We start from the raw sequence: 17,636 nt of genomic DNA, 5'->3' as shown, positions 1-17,636 counted from the left end.
CGTTAAAATAAACATGTTGACGTCAGGCCGCCCTCTGATTGGTCGGGACAACTGTCGATCAGCCCGTCTGAGGTCCCGCCCACCGCGGTACGTGCGAATCGTGACGCGTGGAAACTGCCCGTACTTTCTATGCGCGAGGAAAATCCCACTTCCCTGAGGCACGTGAAGGGACACTGCAGGAAGCCCCGCTTAATACGAAAACGATATTTATAACAGGAGTAGAAAGTGTAACACAAACAGAATGTACAACTTTTGATTTCAATTGTAAAAAAAAAATCCAGTTTTAAGACTACATTCAAGGGACAGCTAGTGTTGGGCAAGCAATGTGATAAAGGTTTTATACCCAAGACTGAAATACACTGGAAGATATACAGGAGTGTCAAAAACATTTCTGTCAGTCTGTCAGACTGGTAAAAAAAAAAAAAAAAAAAAAAAAAAAATCAAACCACAAAAGCAAGTTTACATTTCAGGGGTCTGCTGCACATGCTTTTTTAAAATTCTATTATCTCAATCATTACAGCACTGTTTTTGATTACATTTAGCATTTTAGGGGAAGGACATCTCATGCATATATATATATTTTTTTTGTGGTTGACTGTCTGCACTGTCTGGGAAGCCAGACAAAATCTGAATGTCTTGTATGTGCACCAGAAATGAAATTGAAACTTACTTTGACACTTCATCACCATCGAGAGGGGAACAGTAAAATGTCCCAAAAACAACATCACATTAGGCACATTTCTACACACTCACCCTGACAGCAGCACAGCTTTGAGGGCAGTTATCTTTTGTGGCGGCATCACTGATCATTCAGCTCCAGTTTCAGCATGATGTTTGCTGCTCATTACAAAAGCTTGGCAGTTTTTTCAGGCTGGACCTGGAGCCTCTTGAGGCCAGTTTTGGCCCACGCCCTTGTGCTGGAGGCCCACCACTGAAAGATATATAGAATATTATCAAAGCTAGAAGATAAAATTTTCCTTCCGACTTTAAAATGGGAAGCTGAGCTATCCAGTAGCTTCGATCAAAATGCACGGTAACAGATATATTTAAAAACCTTTAAAATCTCAAATCCTCTGATTGGTGTTAGCACTATTTTCTAGAAGTACATCACACCACTCAATACTAATCTACAAGACACGTCAAGACGCTATGAGCATTTAGATCTGCCTTTTTCAGAAAATATTTTAAAAAGTTCTGAACATTTGAAATATTTTAACACACATTTTATGGGGGATGCTGGCACAGAATATTTTCAGATGGGGTCGAAAGCCAAATGCTCATTAATTTTAGGGTCCTTGACATAAAGATGTTTGACAATCACTTCTCTAGCCACTATCCTGGCCTGTGTAATTCTTAGTTTGTATTTACATGTGTCTTCAGGGTTTGCAAACATCACGGCCACAGAGGGGAGAAACTGAAGCAAGTGATTACACAGGAATCTATATTCAGCAGGTCAGAGGTGTCCCTCTTCAACTGGATTGCTTTGCAACTGCTTTGTGTCCAGGTAAGCTGTGGCGTGGTTATTTGATTTTATTCTGTCAGCCTACGATGATTAGTATGCTGTCATGGAGAATAAGTGCACGCTCTGTAGTAAAGCTTGAGACTGTTGCCTCATGTTGTGGAGAGTCTCTGGGCTCATGATCACAGCTGCTTGGAGTTATTTCACTTATGTGAGTTACTTTGCTGAAAGGTGTAATTTAGAGCTTAAATTCTTCATGGATTAATTATGGAAATATGTTTGTTGCTGTTACTTGTGGGATGCTGTGTTGGTCAGCATTAGACCTGGTGGAGCAACACTAATGTCTGACTCTGCCTCTTGAAGCTCAGTGGCAATTGGACCTCTCCATTTTTGGGCTCTGGCAATTAATATTAGAAATTAGATTTTACATAATTACTAATACATTATTAGTCCCAAATGTATTGACAGAGCTCTGTAGAAAAGCCTACGAAACACATTTCAATCAATCACTCAATCAATTTATTTTTGTACAGCCCAGTATCACAGCAACAGTTGCCTCAGAGGGCTTCAAGATGTTACATTGGTCGGTAAAAATAAAAACAGTGAATAAGCATAATGTTAATATGTCAAATTCACAGTAACGAGACAAAACGAAGCAACCACCGCCTTAGACCCTCACATCTGGCAAGAAAAAACTCCAAAAACCCAGTGGGAAAAGAAGAAATCTTGGGGAGAACCACAGTATGGAGGGATCCCTCTCCCAGGGACGGACAGCTTTGGCAACAGCTAGCATGAGACAATAAGAAGTAAAGCCTAGGACTATGTTGAGTACAGTCCGTTGGACGGTGGTCCAGCACAAGAAATATGTTTTCCACATTTTCCATCAATATTGTTGTTTTTTTTCTACACAGTAGTGAACAGTTTTCATATATTGGGGTGCAGTAGACGTAAACTTTGTGTATCAAACCAAAAAGATTAAAATAAATAGTGGTATAATAATTATTTGCCTTGTTTTATTGGATTAGCACAACGCCTGCGTCTACGCCAAGTGGAAGTGATTGATGATTACATTTGTGGAAGATCAGCAATCTGGTCCAAGATGGCCTGCAGCAGATGGTCACCGTCGATGAGAGCCACTTCAGACATGTCGAGGTGAGGATCTTCAGCCCGTCTCCACAGGGTCGCTCCGCTCCGGCCTTTTTAGATCCCAAAACCAAAGTGTGCAATAAGGACCTGACGACCTCTGGCTTTTAGTGTGTGAATTCATTACAGCAAGACGTTTCCCTGACAGAATTCTGGTCCTTGAGTCCCTGGTCTACCCGAAAGTAGCGTCCAGCAGGCAAAAAAGCGATGTCTGAACTGTGTGTATTTATGATCCCTCGCTCGCAGGCGGGGTTCTCAAGCTGTGGTTCCTGGTAGTTTTCCATGGTCCGCCCAGTCATGCCATTCTCACTCTGACTGGGTCAGTCAGTCCCAGCTTCTGCATCTCAGGCTCCGGCATTCCGTCCTTGGCTTCCCCAGGTGTTACCTGCAAGACTCCCCGGGACTTTGTTTGCTTTTCTCAGGGTTATGATTAGAGTTTACCAAACTCTACACAAGCAAGGGTATATGCGTTCATATTATGGCACTTTTACCCTGGAATATCATGCAAGCAAGCAAGCATTAGGATAAGAATATTACCAACTAGAAATTGGCACTCAGAGAGCGCAGACCTCCGCCACGCCGGTCAAATCAGTCACCAACAACAATAAGAACACCAGATATAATCACACAACATTGTGATCGGGGTGTGATCGGAGCGGAGCGCTGCAGCGTGCGGTGCCTCTCTCTGTCGCCCTCTCTCCCTGTGTGTGTGTGTGTGTGTGTTTATCTGAAAAGGAAAACCGAAAAGCAACATAATTTATGTTATTTTACTTCATTTTAATTTGAAAATTGACCGGATTCTCTCGTATTTTCCGTTCCTGACTTCCTGTGTGGTGCGATTTGCTCTGTCCAGCTTTACAACTGGCGGTCCACGGCGCGAGCCGCTACGCACGCGGCGCTGTCCCGCGCCTCCTGTATGAACCGTCAGATAGGTTAACAGGGGTGCCGATCTGACAGTCGGTGCGCGGGGCTTCCCACTGTCGGAAGCGGCGCGTCCTGTGTGAACCAGACGTTTGTCGGCGGGCCTGCCCAACCATGTGAAAGACTCCCTATCTCTCAATGATAAAGAATCCTTTAAAAAATTCCTGGATCCAGACAGTGATCCGGATCATCACCAAAAATGAATGGATTCTAAGTTAGCCCAAGACCCACCTTTCCACAAAGTTTCATTGCAATCCGTCCATTACTTTTTCCGTGATCTTGCTAACAAACCAACCAACCAACCAACCAACCAACAAACCGACGTGATTACATAACCTCCTGGCGGAGGTAATAAAAATAATTCCCACAGACACAAAAGGAAGGCAAGCAGCAGACACTAACAATTGACACTATTTACAAATTACCACTGAGTGACAGATTATTTATTTTGCTTACAGAAGAATAATTCAAGCTTTTCTTAGTTTCCTCTCTGTAGCTGTCCTTTCAGTTGTCCCAGGACTTCAGGCGTTCCTCTCCAGCTGTCCTCCGTTTGTTTGCTGATTTTGTCCAGCTTAGCATCCACGCTGTTGTGTCCCGTTTCTATTTTAGCCGCTTTAGCTTGTAGCTCTTTCACCCCGCGGGGATGCTCATCCTTGCTAATTAACTCGGCCGGGAGCTCCCCCTACAGTCGCTGATGCCTACAGTCTCTTCCATGCCCATTCACTCATCAAAAATCTGATCAGTTTTGAGCTTCACATCCTGGTCTTTGTCTCAGTCAGCCATCCTTTGCTCTGTAGCTTCGTCTTTGTCGAGCTGCAGATTCAGATACTGAAATCCTCCTTGGAGCGCAGAGTTTTGCTCTCGGTCTGCTTCTCCCTCTGCTGTCACAACTCTCTGATTGTTGACAAAGCACTGACATTTCTGGATCTCGTTGCTCTTTTCTTCAGCTTTGTGGCAGAAAAGAGAGCTGTCATGACCAAAAGCAGCTCCCTAATTTTTATCTGGAAAGTATTTACAACCAGGTTTTTAATAGTAGCAGGATCTTGTTCTAACTGCTTTATTCGCCGGTTGAGGGATATTTCAATTTCAGCACTCAGAGTTTTACAGCTTGATGAACTTACTGATCAATAACAGATTTGAAAACATCTATTTTTCTCTTGAAGTTACCTTTACAGCCACTTCCTCATACATCTAAGCAGTCTTTGCTGCTATGCTGGGACTCCTGTAGTAGCTGATGGGACAGCATATTATTAATGCTCTCAGAGTTTAGGCTTTTCAGATGCATCTCTTCGGCCTTGCACTCCCCCTGCAGGGTCAGGGTTAACATGTGGGCCGCTTATTATATACGTATGCATAAATCTAACTAAAAGCTGACCTGACAGTGTCCAGATTGATCTCAATGCGATGCAGTCAGCAAATGGCAAGCGACTTTGTATTTTTCACTGAGTTTTTTGCGAACAAGAAAAGATACTCGTGATTAACAATCTAAAAATGAGTGCTCATGTTTACAAGAGTCACCATGACAAGTCAGTGAAATATAAAATTCATCAAGACTTACCCTGATGTTTCTGACAGGACATTTCTTACTTACTGCACCTTTAGATAGATAGATAGATAGATAGATAGATAGATAGATAGATAGATAGATAGATAGATAGATAGACTTTATTGTCTGTCTCAAGTGGTGACAGAAATTCTTCTTAGGCTCCAACAATAACACATATAAACATACTGAGATGGAAGCTTCGCAGGTGAAACATCTCAAGAGGTGTTAAAAGAAACAGCAGCTGATAAAAATAAATATGTAGTTCTCAGTGTCTTATTTTATTTTGATCAGGGTGGTCAATGCAAGATCTTTACGGCCAGCATAGTTTAATTCAGCAGGAGACACAGGTCTGCTGTTGCCATGGTAACCGAGCCATGGTAACCGAGCACCTCAGACAAGCTCTGGGTCTGATGACATCATCATACACCAAAGGCCAGCAGATCTCATCAGGAAAGAATTCCACACACTTTGAAAATGGAGAGAAGCGAGCTGCACGCCACAGTTAGCAGAAGAAAAACTTGATTACTAATAGAATGAATCCTCGGCTAAGACAAAAAAACCCAAAAACATTTATATTTGCCCCCACCTCCAGCATTAACAGCCCTAAAATCCAACAACAGCAGCGAGCAGCCATACCTTTTGGGAACACGCACAACCAGCTGAAGCTGGAATTCACCGCGGAGCAGGAGTATCCGGACCTCAGCAAGCAAAACAACCACATGGCCAAGGTCCTGACGGCCGACATGTACGCTCGGCTGCGGGACAAGCAGACCCCCAGTGGATTCACCCTGGATGATGTCATCCAGACATCGGGCCACCCCTTCATCATGACGGTGGGCTGCGTGGCCGGTGACGAGGAGACGTACGAGGTCTTCAAGGAGCTGCTGGACCCCGTGATCGAGGACAGACACGGAGGATACAAACCGTCCGACAAGCACAAGACCGACCTGAACGCAGAAAACCTGCAGGGAGGAGACGACCTAGACCCCAGCTACGTCCTGAGCTCCAGGATCCGAACAGGACGCAGCATCCACGGCTTCTGCCTGCCGCCACACTGCAGCCGGGGGGAGCCTGTCCATTGAGTACAGACCCTTCATGTGGGTCTGGAGTTCCTTCAGCTGCTACAACACGTCCAGGAATCATGAGGTGCTGTACTGTCCATAAAAAAACCCCACCAGATCTCCTGCGACAAGGTTTCTCTGCAATCCAGTCCAACTCTGCAGTTCAGATCTGCGGCTTGAAACTCTCCAGGTCCCGGGACAAGTCCTTCGTGTGGGTCTGGAGCTCCTTCAGCTGCTTCTTCATCTCCTCCGGCTGCTGCTCCATGGCATGTCTGGACTTCTCCAGCTCGTGGACGTTCTTGCCCATGTTGTCCTTGGGAGACAGCAGGTCCTTCTTCTTTTCGGCACGCACGTTGTTGTTGCGAACCAGTTTGTCCTTCATGTGGGCCTCGGCCTCCGCCCAGTCGCGCTCCGCTGCTTAGCAGGCTGAAATGTTCTTCTGATCCATCAGCATCTGGTTTAACTTCTTCTGCTTCTTTTCCAGGTTGGAGTCGATCTGCAGCAGGTGGTCCTGGTTCACCAGGATGTTGTTCAGCTCCTGCTGCTGCTCGTTGTTCTGGCGCTCCATCTGGACCTGGGAACCCTTCACTCGCTGGGAGCTGCTGCACTTGGCTGCTAGCTCCACGTTCATCCAGCAGGCCCGCAGCATGGACTTCTTGAGCCGGTTGCTGGTCAGCTCCACGCTGCACTGCTCCTCCTCCAGCAGGGCGACGCGAGCCTCCAGCCGCCGCCTCTCCTCCACGGCCTGAGCGTTCTTGGCTCCCTGGTCATTGATCTTGTCCTGCAGCCCATCCTGTTCCTGCTGGGCCTGCCTCCCTCTGCTGCAACCGAGTGCTCTGAGACTGCTCCTGACGCATCTCCTCCTGGAGCAGCTCCTGAGCGTCCTGATAGCGACCCTCAGTGTGCTTGGCTGACTTTGTGACCATGTCCATAAACTCCAGGTCTTCTCTGGACAGAATGACTTGTTTCTCCACAGCAGATTCTGGAAAGTCCATCTCTGATTGATGTTGCCACAGCTCGTCCAGGTTCACAACGGACACACAGTTTACAGTTACTGGTTGCTCACAGTGATCAGCCTCTCCACTGTTTCCTGTCAGTGGTCCGTTCACCGTCCAGCCCAGCACCGTCCTTATTGCGTAAGGTCCATTATTTTCACTGTGGATGACTTCCTGTGGTTCCATGGCTCGTGGAACATTTGTCCCAATCAGCAGGTCAATTCCAGACTCGATCTGTGGTAAGGAGAGGTGTTTCAAATATGGCCACTTTGTCAGATCTTCATTGGTGGGTATGTTCATTCTGTGCGCTGGCATTGACAGCTGTGTGAACGCTTCAGGCAGATCGATGAAGGTGTCATGTCGAAGTCCTGCCACCTCCAGTTCCGGCACGATGAAAGTGTTCACCACCTTCTCTTGCCCCATGGTCCTGAGCCTGGCGGTTTTGTGTCCTTGTCCACAGACAGGGCTGGCCTCTCCACTTCCTTCACAGCTGTAGCGAAGCTGGCTCCCTTGAAGTTGGAGCCTGGACGAGCTGTGGCAACATCGATCAGAGATGGACTTTCCAGAATCTGCTGTGGAGAAACAAGTCATTCTGTCCAGAGAAGACCTGAAGTTTATGGACATGGTCACAAAGTCAGCCAAGCACACTGAGGGTCGCTATCAGGACGTTCAGGAGCTGCTCCAGGAGGAGATGCGTCAGGAGCGGTCTCAGAGCACTCGGTTGCGGCAGAGGGAGGCAGGCCCAGCAGGAACAGGATGGGCTGCAGGACAAGATCAACGACCAGGGAGCCAAGAACGCTCAGGCCGTGGAGGAGAGGCGGCGGCTGGAGGCTCGCGTCGCCCTGCTGGAGGAGGAGCAGTGCAGCGTGGAGCTGACCAGCAACCGGCTCAAGAAGTCCATGCTGCGGGCCTGCTGGATGAACGTGGAGCTGGCGGCCAAGTGCAGCAGCTCCCAGCGAGTGAAGGGTTCCCAGGTCCAGATGGAGCGCCAGAACAACGAGCAGCAGCAGGAGCTGAACAACATCCTGGTGAACCAGGACCACCTGCTGCAGATCGTCTCCAACCTGGAGAAGAAGCAGAAGAAGTTAAACCAGATGCTGATGGATCAGAAGAACATCTCAGCCTGCTAAGCAGCGGAGCGCGACTGGGCGGAGGCCGAGGCCCACATGAAGGACAAACTGGTTCGCAACAACAACGTGCGTGCCGAAAAGAAGAAGGACCTGCTGTCTCCCAAGGACAACATGGGCAAGAACGTCCACGAGCTGGAGAAGTCCAGACATGCCATGGAGCAGCAGCCGGAGGAGATGAAGAAGCAGCTGAAGGAGCTCCAGACCCACACGAAGGATTTGTCCCGGGACCTGGAGAGTTTCAAGCCGCAGATCTGAACTGCAGAGTTGGACTGGATTGCAGAGAAACCTTGTCGCAGGAGATCTGGTGGGGTTTTTTTATGGACAGTACAGCACCTCATGATTCCTGGACGTGTTGTAGCAGCTGAAGGAACTCCAGACCCACATGAAGGATCTGTACCGGGACCTGGAGAGCTGCTGCTGGCCTCAGGGATGGCCCGCGGCGGGCCCGACGCCTGCGGCATCTGGCACAATGACAACAAGACCTTCCTGGTGTGGGTGAACGAGGAGGACCACCTGCGAGTCATCTCCATGCAGGAAGGAGGCAACATGAGGGAAGTGTTCACCCGCTTCTGCACCGGGCTCACCAAGATCGAGAGCCTGTTCAAGGAGCGAGGCCACGCCTTCATGTGGAACGAGCACCTGGGATTCGTCCTCACCTGCCCTTCCAACCTGGGCACCGGGCTGCGTGCCGGCGTCCACGTCAAGCTGCCCAACATGAGCAAACACGCAGACTTCGAGGACGTGCTGAAGAAGCTGCGCCTGCAGAAGTGAGGAACTGGGGGCGTGGACACGGCCGCCGTGGGCGGAGTCTTCGACATCTCCAACGCTGACCGTCTGGGCTTCTCCGAGGTGGAGCTGGTGCAGATGGTGGTGGACGGCGTCAAGCTGCTGGTGGAGATGGAGAAGAGGCTGGAGAAGGGCCAGTCCATCGATGACCTGATGCCCGCCCCAAAGTAAATCCTCCAATTGGACGACCACGCCCCCTCCTCACCCCCCCCCCCCCACACCCCCCCCCCCCCCACACCCCAACCCTACCCCCCCACCACCACCACCAAAAGAGTGACTACGGAAAGGACTGAGTAGAAAGGAATGTCTGGGACAGGACCAGAAACGAAAGAGCTAAAGGACACTGTGGACAGGACCAGAAACGAAAGAGCTAAAGGACACTGTGGACGGGACCAGAAACTAAAGGACTAAAGGGACACTATGGACGGGACCAGAAAATAAAGGACTAAAGCAGGAGTCTCCAGACTGGTCCAGAAAGGGCCGGTGTGGCTGATGGTTGTTGTTCAACCAAGCAGGAGCACATCAGATTCTGCCCATGTCCTCAAGAGTCCACCTGTAGACTTGGTGAAATCGGTGGACTCCACCTATTTCACCAAGTCTACAGGTGGACTCAATTCTACAGGTGACTCAATTCTTTCTGGACCAGTTTGGAGACTCCTGGGCTAAAGGGACACTCTGGACAGGACCAGAAACTAAAGGGCTAAACTAGCCCTTTCGTTTCTGGTCCCGTCCAGAGTGTCCCTTTAGTTTTTGGTCCCATCCAGAGTGTCTGTTTAGCTGCTAAATGGACACTCTGGACGGGACCAGAAACTAAAGGACGAAAGGGACACTAAGGACGGAACCAGACACTAAAGAGCTAAAGGGACACTGTGGACGGAACCAGAAACTAAAGGGCTAAAGGGACAATATGGTGGGGAGCAGAAACTAAAGAACTAAAGGGACACTGTAGAAGGGACAACAGGCAGACGGTCAGAGACAGACAGACGGGAATGAAAAAAAAAGTGGCGGCTGGTGCAGTTCTCTCCATTGGGGGGGTTCCATTTGAATGAATTCAAGAGTTTTTAAAACATTTTCAATAAAATTTAAGATAGATGCGAAGTCAGAAATTGTAGTCATAGAATTTCTTTCAAACAAACCTAATTTACAGCCACAGAACAACCCTAAAACAACCAAGAACACCTCATTGCTCTTTTCTTCAGCTTTGTGGCAGAAAAGAGAGCTGTCATGACCAAGAACCTCTCTGGAAGACTCCATCTGAGCATTCTCGTGTCTCGGAGTGGAGACCTTTCTGAGCTCGTCATTTAAACTCTAAAACTCTTGTTGAAGGTCGGCTTTCTGGTGGCAGATCTCTTGTATCTCTATTTTGAGCTCTTTGTGTTTCTGGACAAGAGGAGATGCCTCTTTGTACTGCTCTGTGAAGGCTCGTATTTGGAACTGGAGCCTCCTATTTTCCTCCAAATTCTTGCACTTTTTCTGCTCCAGGATTGAAAACTGAATTTTCATTTGCCTCTCTTCTTTTAGTTTTCCCTTCAACTCCTGAAGCCGCCGCTGGAGCTCTTTGTTCATTTCCTTTAAGTCTCGGTTTGCCTTCTGCTCATTCATACGTTTTTCTTCCAAGTTATCCGTCTTGGAGAGTTTCAGCCAGGGGTCTTTAGCGGTCTTCTTCAGTGCCTTATTCTCTTGGCTCAGAGTTATATTCTCTGTTGTTGTGAAAGTTAGGATACATAGATATGTTTTGTACCCTAATCTTGATAAATCTAATAAAATTTCAAGAAGGTTGACCCCATTTAATGAGAAATAAAATAATAATGTTTGCACCACCTGAGCCAAAAGTAAACACCTCCCACAGTAAACTGTCAGAAGTTTAATTCAGTACAGTATAAAGCTGTGATTAAATGGCCCCCCCAGTAGTTATCGTCCATTTATCGCCATCGAGGTGAACTGCTCAATATATCGTGATATTGATTTGAGGCCATATCGCCCAGCTCTAGTCCGTATCATTATGTTGAGAAGAAGTGAGGACATAACACTTGCTGATGTGTTGAACACTTTCAGGCTGTAGTAAGTGAGTAAATGAAGTGGATCAAGGACCCCAGGCCGTCTTTAAGTTATAAAACACTCAGCGTTCTTCCTGCTCCAGAGCCAAATGGATCGGAGGTGCGCTGCTTCAGCCTTCCCGAGTTTCCTCTGTTTAGCTGCAAAACAATAGATTTTACTGGCTGATCGAACTTCAGGGGTGAAGAATATTTGTATTTCATTATAATCCTATTGTATTGACATTTTAACAATAGTTTGAGTCAGATCAGGGGTCACCAACACGGTGCCCAAGGACCACACAAGTCTCTCGCAGGCCTGTTCTAAAAATAGCACAACTCACTAAAACTACTTGTTTTGTTGATTTTTTTTTTCAAATCACACTTGTATTTATGTAGATTTAAAAATTACAGTATCTTAAAAATATGTTCATTATAAATGAACTTTAGATCAGTTTAGGTGGCGTCCGTGGACAGTAGCAGCACGGCGCAGCTGTTGGGTTTCATCCGGATGGTGTTTGAAGATTTCTCCTCATGACTCCCGTTGTGACAATCCTGAACATCCGCTCCAAAGCGAAACAGCACGGGGTTTTCAGGGTGCTGTCGGAGCCTGGGACAACTGGTTTAGACTGGTTAAGCATGTAGGGAAGATGATAGCGATCAGGGAGGATCATGCTGAGGACAGAGCTGCCAGGTAAATGGAGATGAACATGATTCACTGACAAGACTACAGAAGGACACAGGAGCCCAGGGGATGTTGGATAAAGGTACTAAAGTGTTTCAATACAGAACAAGATGTCAAAAGAAGAAAAGCACACATTTATAAATTTCAACTGTTTTATTAATCCAAAAGTGTCGTTTATGCCACCAGAGCAGAAGCTGTAGAGGATTCGCTGTAAACAAGAGAAAGACAACATCAGAGTTTGCACACTCAAACATCCTCTGTACACAATCCAGACATTCCAATGTTTCAAATGGTCTCTGAGCTCCTATCGCAGGCTTTTAAAACATGGGCTATATATCAGGATGTGTGATGCACACACTCCACCCAAAAAATCCCATGTATGATTACTATCCTTATGGTTAAATAGGGCCCTGAAAATAAAAAATCACTGCACTGGATTCCAATTATAACTAAATTTAAAACATTACAATTTGACTTCGGTCTTCAGAGTGAAGAAAGAGACACCTGTAGAAACGTATGATCTGTGTGAAGGGGACTGGCAGAGGTGGCACCAGGTAGCCACTCTGCTAATTTACCTCCATTTTTTATCTAGCACAACAGAAATATCACAACTCTTAAAAGTAAAGAGCCGGACAATGAATTGTGCAGTTCTACAAATAAAAGCAGTAGCTTCACTTAATGCAAACTAAAATTCTTTCTCTTTACAGTTTTTCCACTTGAGTGGTCTTCGTTCCACTAAAAGGCAAATCGTGTACGTACTACTTCCAGTTGGGGGCCAGTACTCTCTTGGTCTTGTAGTAACGGGCCAGCCGGTGGATCCTGCTCTCGATGAGAATCAGGCGGAACTTGGCATCCTTGTCCTGCAATGACAGTCAGGGTTAACTCAGTCCACGTTGAACTGGTGAGCAAGATCCCACGTCAGCTGATCGTCAAATTTGAAACACCTGAAGCGATACTACCGTCAAGTTTGTTTTCATTTTTATACAAAGCATTCAGCAAAAATTATCCAGAGCACTGGATTACAGCTTCAGAACCCTCAGATAAGAACCAATGACAGATCACTCGTACCTTTCTGTTTCTCTCCAGATGCTTCCTGACGGCCACGGCCTTCTTGATGAGGTGGTAGAGATCCTCGGGCAGGTCAGGGGCCAGACCCTTGGACTTGAGGATCCTCAGGATTTTGTTACCAGTGACAAAGCGCACTTGGGCCACACCATGGGAGTCCCTCAGAATCACACCTGAAAAAGGTGAAATAGGGATGAAAAACTGTTCAGAAACTCAACAATTCATGTCAATTTCTACAATTATGTGGATAAACAAGCTTAATAGTCAATGATGTTAAAATTACAACAGTAGTAATGGGTTTCCAGCCAGCAAAAAAAATAAATAAAAAAAATAAATCAAATGTCAGATTTCCATGCTGTCTATTATAAAGGAAATATTAAGTTTTCTACTTATTGAATGGACTTTACTGCATCTTCAAGTAAAACTATGGCTAAATACCCTGTTACTCTGAAGAATGGAGAAGCAGGTATGACTGTTGTACATCAACATAAGCAACTACACAACAATTCCTCAACAGCAATCCTCAACAATGTGCTTAGTGGGAATTGCAAGAAAATCTAACATGTTGGTCTCCTCCATGCACATTTTAACAATGCGTAGCCTCTACCAATTAATTTATTCACCGCTAATGTGATTCTGCTATTTTCAAGAGCAAATAAAAGCTGACAGTGATTAGACTGCGTTGCCAGGTAATGTGTTACTGCACAAAGCACACAAATGAATAAAGCACTGTGCCTCTGCTGGGAGACGCAGCACATTGTGTGAATCCCTACAGGTCAGCTCAAACATTGCTGATCAGATAGTCACGAATGAGCTGTGTGTTTGTGTTTTTCTTGCTGTTTTATGTTGGCTGTGACACTTTTAAATCATATTGTCAGCATCAGCTGTGGGCCGTCAGGTTTTCTAAATTTTGTGGACATTTTGTTCTTTTTCTGTGGATTTGTTTCTCTTTATTAGTAATTTTATATGTTTTATATCATTTCTCCCTTTGTCCATCAAGGATTATTTTAAGTGTGCTAGCTATGTGGGAGTTTTTACCTTGTGTGTCATTTTGATTATTATTTTTAACCGATTATGAGTTTGTCTTGGATCATTGTCTAATTGCCATTGAGAGTAAGACGTCTCCCACAAATGAAGACTTCAGGTTTACATAGTAGCTATAAGGCCAATTACTTAGCGTGGTTTTATCATGCTTCAAGTATCTGAGGTAAAGGGATTATGATCAGGGTGATGTGTAGATGTATAACAGGCCAATCACACATTCAACCTAATATAGCATTTACAATGTGACTTACCGATCTGAGAGGGGGTCAGACCCTTTTTGGCCAGCTTGAAAATCTGCTCTTTAACATCATCAGAGGTGAGTTTCAGCCACTGCAGGAAGAAAGAATTAGTGAGTATGAAGGAGAAAGACCAGCTACTGGATAAGATTCAACATTAATGAGTACTCACAGTGGGAACACTACGCCTGTAAGGCAGAGCTGACTGGGACAAGCCCTTTCTGCAAGAGAAAAGCTCTACATTTAGAAACAAACCTTGGATTGATATGAAGAGGAAAAAACCCACCATAGATATTTTTTGCTGGAGTCGACGGGCCGGCTAATGCTAACTCCAAACTAGTTAGCCACACATATTATAGCTCTCCAAAAACAGCCACCAGATACAAGCAGCAACATTAAGGGGCACTGATCTTGGCGTTCAATATATTTGTCTGTTGTTTATTTATTGAACATATTCAGGAAACTCGTGTAAGTGCTAACATGCTAACGTGGCTAACAGATGCGAGGCAACCGGAGAAGGATGTCGATGAATCTACTTTATCTTTTTATCCTCCGAAACCGAGTCTCTCATTTCAGCCCCCTGTCTGATATAAGACATTTAAATGTTCCACTGTGCCTCGATATTGTGTCTAGGAAAGGGAAAAAGTGAGTTTTTTCGGTAAAACGGGATCTCACCCGGGAGCGTGCATGCGACCCATGATGGCGGTAGAGGAAGAGAGGCCTCACACGAGACAGGGACGGCTGTTCTGCGCCTGCGTCGGAAGTGACGTCATGACGTAAGGGCGTGCTTTACTGACGCTGCTGTAGTTCCTTCAAAAGTCAAAAACAAAGAACTTGTTGAAAAATCATTGATTTTCATATCAAAGATTGGTGTGGGATTGAAGTAAAGATTAAAGAGTATTGTCTGCGTTTTATACTATATTCCTATATTTACTGAGTTCCCCTGTGTCAACTAGTGCAGAGCTTTAGAGAAGCAGGTAGCGTTTATATTTTACAGGGTACCTGGGTACCTGGGTAAAATGTCAACGCTAATGTAGTACATTGAGAGGTTGTCTGGTTCTCAAGCTGGGTTCGTATACACCACTTCTTTATACAGCGGAGGAAATACTTCTTTGATCGCCCCAGGATTTGTAAGTTTGCCCACTTCGGCAGAAATGATGAACAGTTTATTATAAAATGTCATTGAGTGAAATAAGGATTCGATCCTGAAGCAAAATATTAATTAGTACTTGGTAGAGAAGCCCTATGAACACTGATCAGGAGGGATTTTGAGCCTTTTCTTGTTACAGTCTCTAAATCCTTCATGCTTTTTGGAAAGTGGAAGCTTCGGCTCTCTCCACAGGTGTCCTATTGGGTTGGGGTCTGCAGACTGACTTGGCCACTCCATGACCTTGATGTGCTTCTTTTTGAACCACTCCTTTAGGTTTTGGGTCACTATCATGCTGGAATACCCATCTTCAGTGCACTTGCAGAGGAAAGGCGGTTTTCATCAAGCCCATGGTGCTCTAGAAGCTGGTTTGTAAGAAACTGATTCCTGGAGCAGGTGTGCTTTGTACAGATGACAGTAATAATCAGGAGAATTGGTAATTGGTGATTGTACACAGCTGCGTTCCACATGGGCAGCATCCAGTCTGTGGAAGGCAGAATTCTGGGTGAGATGCTGGGGATCAAATACTCAGTAAAACCCAACCAGTACCCAACACTTTGTAACTTCTATATTGTGTATTAATGCATTTTTGACTGACAGTCTGTCTACTGCCATAATCGGTGAGTAACCAAAAAAATGAGTCTGTTAATTTCTAGCAAAGTTATTCAAGTTATTTCCCCCACTGTACATAATATATAATTGCTTAATTTCAAATTCATGCATGAAATCAGGTGGCTTGATTTCAAGTTTATGTTCAGTGGAAATGTTTGAAAAGGAATCAAAATGGTTTAAGATAGTAAATTTTCAGAGCACAATAACCATAATTTACACAGAAAATGAGAAGCTGCCGCATCTTTGAGAGGAATTCCACTTCACATATCCTGGGACTTCTGATGGTAGAACAAGTTCATTCTTTGTCTTGCTCATGTTTTAAGAGTCCCAAATGTAGATCATCTGCTTCTTGTTGTGTTATACCAAACATTTTATGTCTCCTTTCACTAGTGTAATAAAATAACCTCAGAAAAATATCTCAATCCAACAAATAAATTACACAAACACATTACATTTGTTCCAAAAACATTTAATTTGCTTTAGGAAAGAGGAATTACAGTACACACTGATCCATTTGGGCTAGAGGTCACCAATTAAGAATAAATAACTGGCCATGTTAATACAAACTCTGCTTGCGCTCTTTGTACAGTTACTAAAAAGATCAAGAGGATCAAGACACTAACATTTATAGTGTGACATAACTGTCTTGCAGATCTTTAAAAACTTAGATTTTTTTTTTCTTATTAAACATTAACAACTTTAGATTGTTTTTAGTTAGCAAATGGAGAGAGGCAGCGAAGCTCATGCTCAGGATCTTGTTCCCTTTTTGTCACGATGTTCTGAGTTTACTCACTCCTATGTTGTGAAAGGGCTGACTGTGTCTGGACTTGGGCGGCTGTTACTGTTGTTCACAATGTCATCCGACGCTGGGAAAGCGAGTGGTGTGGTCGACACAGCCCAGAGTCCAGAACTCAGTTCCAACTCAGGCCCTAAACGTTGGTTTTTCAACCCACTGAAAGGTGCATTGAGCTGCCTTCTACTCAGCGTGGCGAGGCATCCGTCATCTTCATCCAAAACACAGGCAAGGAAGGCGTGCGCTGAAGCTTATGATACAAATTCCCCTTTAAGGTGTGCCGTTTGAAAATAGTCAAGTAATACCATGAACACATGACCTAGTAGTGTGCATTTAGTCTCTTTCCACTGTTACAAAAAAATAAACGACCTTTGTGGTTCCTGTACTGGTGTGGAAGAACTATTGATATAGCTTTACAGAATATAGATTTTTCTTTAATAAGGACATATTCCGTTGGTAATTTTTATATAAGGCAAAGTTGAGCACTAAAAAGAGATTGTGAGCACAAACAAAGGCACCCTGATCAGCTCCCGACGTGGGAGAGTGGTTTGATTTCGTTTCATGTTTGGCACATTAATGGGGAATCTTAAGGTCACTGTTGATTTCTGGAATTTGGTGTGTGTGTGTGTGTGTGTGTGTGTGTGTGTGTGTGTGTGTGTGTGTGTGTGTGTGTGTGTGTGTGTGTGTGTGCAGGACTACTCTACCCAGAAGTATCTGCTGCGAAGCAAGAAACCCTGACATCTCCTATTTATCTAGATAGAAAGGAAAAAAAAAAAAGAAATCAAGGAAAATGTAAAAATGAGCCCCCTCTCTAGTCCTTAAAAAATAAATGTGTCAATCTATATATACTCTCCTGAAAGTAAGCTGTTTTGGTCCTCTAATATCAAAATGTACAAAACATTACAGCTCTTTGTTATACTTAAGGAAAAAGACAGGCAGAGGAGATTGTTTGTCACAGAAACAATCTTGATTAGTTATCG

General features: G+C 45.1%; 1 protein-coding gene, 1 long non-coding RNA gene, 1 other non-coding gene and 1 pseudogene across 3 annotated transcripts; 2 read left to right on the top strand and 2 right to left on the bottom strand.

Annotated features, from left to right (window-relative positions):
• The first annotated feature begins 5,647 nt into the window (after positions 1-5,647).
• LOC115391517 (creatine kinase, testis isozyme-like) lies at positions 5,648-9,214 on the top strand (annotated as a pseudogene).
• Positions 9,215-11,897: 2,683 nt separating this feature from the next.
• Positions 11,898-14,875, bottom strand: rps13 (ribosomal protein S13). The gene is made up of 6 exons (XM_030096660.1): positions 14,780-14,875; positions 14,277-14,325; positions 14,120-14,198; positions 12,828-12,997; positions 12,519-12,619; positions 11,898-11,967 (listed from the first exon to the last, which is right to left on the bottom strand). The coding sequence occupies exons 1-6, from the start codon at positions 14,800-14,802 to the stop codon at positions 11,934-11,936; spliced, it is 456 nt and encodes a 151-aa protein (XP_029952520.1). The 5' UTR covers positions 14,803-14,875; the 3' UTR covers positions 11,898-11,933.
• On the bottom strand, positions 12,279-12,407 carry LOC115392648 (small nucleolar RNA SNORA19). Its single transcript, XR_003931894.1, has one exon. It is a non-coding gene; the product is annotated as a small nucleolar RNA SNORA19 (small nucleolar RNA).
• Positions 14,876-17,054: 2,179 nt separating the features above from the next.
• On the top strand, positions 17,055-17,420 carry LOC115392130 (uncharacterized). The gene is made up of 2 exons (XR_003931817.1): positions 17,055-17,281; positions 17,350-17,420. It is a non-coding gene; the product is annotated as an uncharacterized LOC115392130 (long non-coding RNA).
• The last annotated feature ends 216 nt before the right edge of the window (positions 17,421-17,636 follow it).

The sequence above is a fragment of the Salarias fasciatus genome, chromosome 7 (assembly GCF_902148845.1).
Source record: "Salarias fasciatus chromosome 7, fSalaFa1.1, whole genome shotgun sequence".
Classification (NCBI taxonomy): Eukaryota; Metazoa; Chordata; class Actinopteri; order Blenniiformes; family Blenniidae; genus Salarias; species Salarias fasciatus.
This window is presented reverse-complemented; position numbering and strand designations above follow the sequence as displayed.

Bases quoted from the DNA above. Each gene is read 5' to 3' on its own strand.
- rps13 (XM_030096660.1), bottom strand. From the start codon at position 14,802: ATGGGTCGCATGCACGCTCCCGG. The intron at 12,620-12,827 runs GTACGAGTGATC...CTGTCATTGCAG, and splicing joins ATCTGGAGAGAAACAGAAAG to GACAAGGATGCCAAGTTCCG. The intron at 11,968-12,518 runs GTACGTACACGA...TCTTGTTTACAG, and splicing joins CTGGCCCCCAACTGGAAGTA to CGAATCCTCTACAGCTTCTG.